The 4,701-nt window shown below is 30.0% G+C and overlaps 1 protein-coding gene across 1 annotated transcript; it reads left to right on the top strand.

The window, feature by feature from the left end:
* Positions 1-2,124: 2,124 nt before the first annotated feature.
* Positions 2,125-3,457, top strand: LOC110423572 (transcription factor bHLH167-like). The gene is made up of 3 exons (XM_021437810.1): positions 2,125-2,272; positions 2,365-2,667; positions 3,296-3,457. Exons 1-3 carry the CDS (start codon positions 2,150-2,152, stop codon positions 3,365-3,367), a joined length of 498 nt encoding a protein of 165 aa, XP_021293485.1. The 5' UTR covers positions 2,125-2,149; the 3' UTR covers positions 3,368-3,457.
* Positions 3,458-4,701: the final 1,244 nt, after the last annotated feature.

The following is a 4,701-nucleotide window of genomic DNA, read 5'->3' as shown; positions in this document are numbered from 1 at the left end:
TTAATTATTTAATAAAAAATTATTTTTAAAAATTATTACAAAATATATAATATATAAAAAATTTCAAAAACTTTGAGGGCATGGCCCCCCATCATAAACGGACGCCCTGTCCCTGATCAAGATCATATTCGATTCTAAAATATCTAAAACAAAAAATAAAATAAAATAAAAAATGGAAACAAGAATCCAATCTACTAAGAAAAGGTTCGACTTTCTCGTCCCTTGATTATCGGACTGAAAGGGATAAAATCTCTCACCTCTAATAGTCGCAACACACAACCACACGTAACATATCCTTTACATAAGACCTTTTTAAATTACAAAATTATGAGATTTAATTAGTTTTAAATCATCTTTAGTAACTATTAAATAAAATTTTAATTATTTTATACTCTAATTCAACTGCATATTAAATTTATTAAACTTATTTTCAATTCAATTGATCAATTAGTTTGGGATAAATTAGTTAAATTATCTTTATTTAAAATAAATTAATTACCATTAACTTGTAAAAAGGTTTACTGATAAGAAATGTATAAACATGAAAAAAAAAGAAACGAAAAATGAGAGAAAAAAGAAAAAGAAAATAAGTGAGGATATGTTTAGTATTTAAAGTAACCATTGAATAAAAATTAGTTGGCATAATATCTAAAAGAAAATTTCTAAACTATTTAGAAAATTTTAAATAAATTCTCTTTTTTTTGTTGCATTCAATTAAATTTGTATATTTTTATTTTGAGTCAAATGAACACTTATACTTTTGTTTTAAACCAAACAAGCCTTTATGATTAATGATTGGTTTAATTAAAATGTCACTTGTCATTTTCTGTTACATTCACTAATTAGTTATTAGAGTTTATTTGATCTAAAATAAAAAAAAAATTTGACTGAATACAATAGAAAAGAGAAAAGTATTTGGTGGTTCTTATTTCCTTCAAAATAATAAGACAGTGTGACCTTTTATCAACTCTTTACTTTTTTAAAATAATAAGACACTGTGATCTAAAAGCCTCATTAATAAGGTGTCATGATTTGGTAGTCTGATAGTTATAGTGTTTTATTATTTTAAAAGAAATAAAAGCCTCATTAATGATGTCGTGATTTGATGACTTAATAGTGTATAAAAGCTATATACTGTTAGTGTATCAAAAAATTTTTTTAATTAAATTATATATGATTTTAATATATTTAATACCTAATTGAATTATAATTTAATTTTTGATAATAATTAAAGATAATTTTAAAACTAGTTAAATATTTTAATTATATTTGGAACTAATATAATCTCATATTTTTGTAATTAAAAATTTCAGACAAGAAGACTAAGAATAGTGATAAAATGAGAAAGCAAAAACAAGAGCAGAAATAAAGTATGAAGATGGAGAAGCAAATAAAAAAGGAAGGATTTGTCTTTTAGTTTAAAATGGACTTAAATAATTAAGACTAGTACTTTTTCGAGAGAAAAATGTGCTTCCAACCAAATCTTAGAGAAATAAGAATATATTTTACAAATTAATAAAGGCCAATACATTTTCAATTAAATTTAAAAAATCTTTATATTTTACTGTTTTGTGTTTGGCAGTAAAAGGTTGGGTTTGTATGCTTTTAACCTCCCTCGTCAGATGGACACCTGGGTCGGTGCAAGAAATTACATCATTGATGACATAAATAGTCCCTACAACCGGCTTTTGTAATTTGAAAGGCACTGGCCTATTTCGGCGCAGCGACACAAATTGTATCTCTACCTCCACGAAACTCGTCACGAAGATGAAAATACGCACCACATAGTCACATTACAATCGTTAATCAGATATAAATTTATCTACTAATTTATTCTAGAAAGATCTATTAATCTCATTAATTGAACAGTTATGTAATAAATTTTATTTATTACTTATTTGAATAAGGGTATATTTTGTATCAGGTTTAATAACACTCATGAAATTTGATTAAAAAAAATAAAATAAAAACAAGTAAAATTCCGCCAAGTGCACTATGTATATATTTTTCTTTCAAAACATTGACGCCAGCTACTATTTTGGAGTGCTTGACTTTTGGCTATATATATACTCCAATATCATTCGGGGCCAAAGCTGCACGTCTTCGGTGTTTGGGCAGCTGGAAACAAAAAGACTAAAAAGAAAGCATCATGCCCAGAGGCACTGCATCCCTAACAAGAATGAACCGAAATTTGATAGAAAGAGAACGAAGATCACAAATGAAAGTTCTCTTTTCGAATCTCGTCGCTCTCCTTCCTCCTCACCCAAGCAAGGTACAGTCATCTCTCTCTATTTATTCCCATTATTTTTCCCCTTTTCGCTGTTACTCTTCAAGGTGAAATAAGGCCATTGAATATTCTTGTAGATGTCAATCCATGCGCTCCTGGAACGTGCCACCATTTATGTGAACCAACTGCAAAAACGAACGGAGGAACTGAAGCAAAAGAAAGCGCAGCTAGAAGAGGGACAGTCGACTGCGACAAGAATATCCCCAGTTATAAAAATAACGGATTTCGATTCTACTATCCAAGTAAATTTAGTCGCTGGGACGGATATGAAGTTTGCGTTATGTGACATTATCAGTATCCTTGAGGAAGAAGGAGCGGAAGTTCTAAGTGCAACGTATCATATTGTAGGGAATAAGGTCGTCCTTTCACTTCATTCCCAGGTATATCGTTCTTGAGGGATTTGGATTCTCAAACCAGATCAGAGTTTAGTTTACAGTTTCTTTCTTTTTTCTTCATCTTCCTTTTTCTATGCCTAACTTATACTTTGACTTCAATTCTCAACTTGACTGTTTAACCTACGCAAGTGCAGATGAACTCGAAACGGAGACCAGTAAGAAAATTCAAGACCTAATTAAAAACCCTAGAAATCAAGAATAAAAAAACTAGATAATCAGCGTAAAACCGATCGAGACACGTTCAGCCCCACCTAGCAAGCCTAAACGCATGATAAGAAAACCTCACCTTGAAGAGAAGGAAACCTAAAAAAGGGAACAAACCATTCTACAGCAGCCTGAGCCTTTGACAGCAACCAAGAGAGCCTAACAAACCAAGTAACACAAACAGTCGGAGGTCAACCAAAAGGAGGATTCTGAACTTACTTAACTGCCAAAGAATTAAAGCTTTAATCCAAATTGGAGACTTGGAATTATTGCATCAACTTTTGTCTTTTAAGTCCGATCATGAATACTTTATTTTGTTATTGTATTCATCGAATGCTTCATCACATACTATATAGCATGCAATATGCGGGCCTTTGGAGCTGATATTTGTGCTGTTGGTGTATTGCAGGCTGCATATTCAAGAATTGGCATTCAGAATTCCCGAGTGCGTGACAGATTGAAGAGATTGCAAATTTCTTGAAAGAGCTTGGACCTTCCTACTACGTGTTGCTGTTGCAGTATTTTCTGCTAATAATATTAAACTCTACTGCAAATTAAAGATGTGTGTGTAAGCTAGGTGTTGTAGTATTTCCAACTACGAAAACAATTCTCATTTTCAATGTGTTGGAATTTCGAAAGTTCTTTTGCAGTAATTTGTTACTAATCATTTGATTTTCCTCATCGTGGTTTGTTATAACCCCTTTATATTTATGTACTCGGAATGAGTTGGTTAACTAGCTATTTATTATGTATCCGATAAAATTAATTACAAAATTGAATAATAATTTTCCAAAGGTCTAGTTATATACACAAATAAATCATCAACTTTATTGAGTATTATCTTTTTTATGCATATTTGATGAGGTTGTCCAAGAAGGGGATCTTTTAGTTAACAATTATTTGGCCAATAATCTAAGTTCAAGTTCAACTATATATTTGACAATTGTTCTAGGATTTTTTTCTCAATATAGTTGTTTTGTTTTAGGATTATTATCCAATATATTCATCTTGGAGTTTTAAGAGACTTCAATACATGCTTTTTATATATATATATATATATATATATATATATATATATAAATGTTGATTTCTCACCATAGTTTGTTGTTGAAAGTCTCAAGTACTTATGATACCAATTTGATTGAAAGAAACTTGGACCAATGAAAATGTCAATGATAAACTTGTTGACTTCATATGTTTTGATGATAACAAAATATTCTTCTTTTATTAAGGTATAATTATATTATTTAAGTGTGCAGGACAAAGTTAATTCCTTTAATGAAATTGTTGATTGAAAGCAAGTCAAGAAGCTTGTTATGTTACAAAAAATGGTTAATTAGTTAAAACGAGCAAAGAACAAAAGGTTAAGTAAAATCATAATAATGTTAATTGGTTAACATATAGCCTTAATTAGTGAAGGCTATTCAAGGCGCTACATCAAAGGAAGGAAGAAAAGCCTTAATTAGTTAGCATAAGGCATAATTGATGAAGAATATACTAGGTGCAAACTATAAGCTTTTTAATCAATTAACCAAATGAGTTAATGGGTTAAAGATCAAGCTTGAAGTATCAAGAAGCATTAAATCCAATTCAAAATGTGGACGATTATCCAAAGGTGCCAAACTAAGAAATTCAAAGTTGAAGAATTCTTACCTTGTTTTGCCTATTTTAATCGGTTAAAGTTGAAGAGAGAGAAGCCTCAAACAGTTAAAAAGAGCATTAATCAATTGAAAGAAAGTTGGTGAAGAATGCTGCTTGAAAATAGAAAGTTTCTAATAAGCTAAAGTTGCTGTTAACTAGTTAATGCAGAGAAGT

This window comes from Theobroma umbraticum, unplaced genomic scaffold, assembly GCF_002168275.2.
Source record: "Theobroma umbraticum cultivar Fairchild unplaced genomic scaffold, ASM216827v3 scaffold_20.0, whole genome shotgun sequence".
NCBI lineage: Eukaryota > Viridiplantae > Streptophyta > Magnoliopsida > Malvales > Malvaceae > Theobroma > Theobroma umbraticum.
The sequence above is the reverse complement of the archived record's forward strand: the minus strand, read 5'-3'. Positions and strand labels throughout refer to the sequence as shown.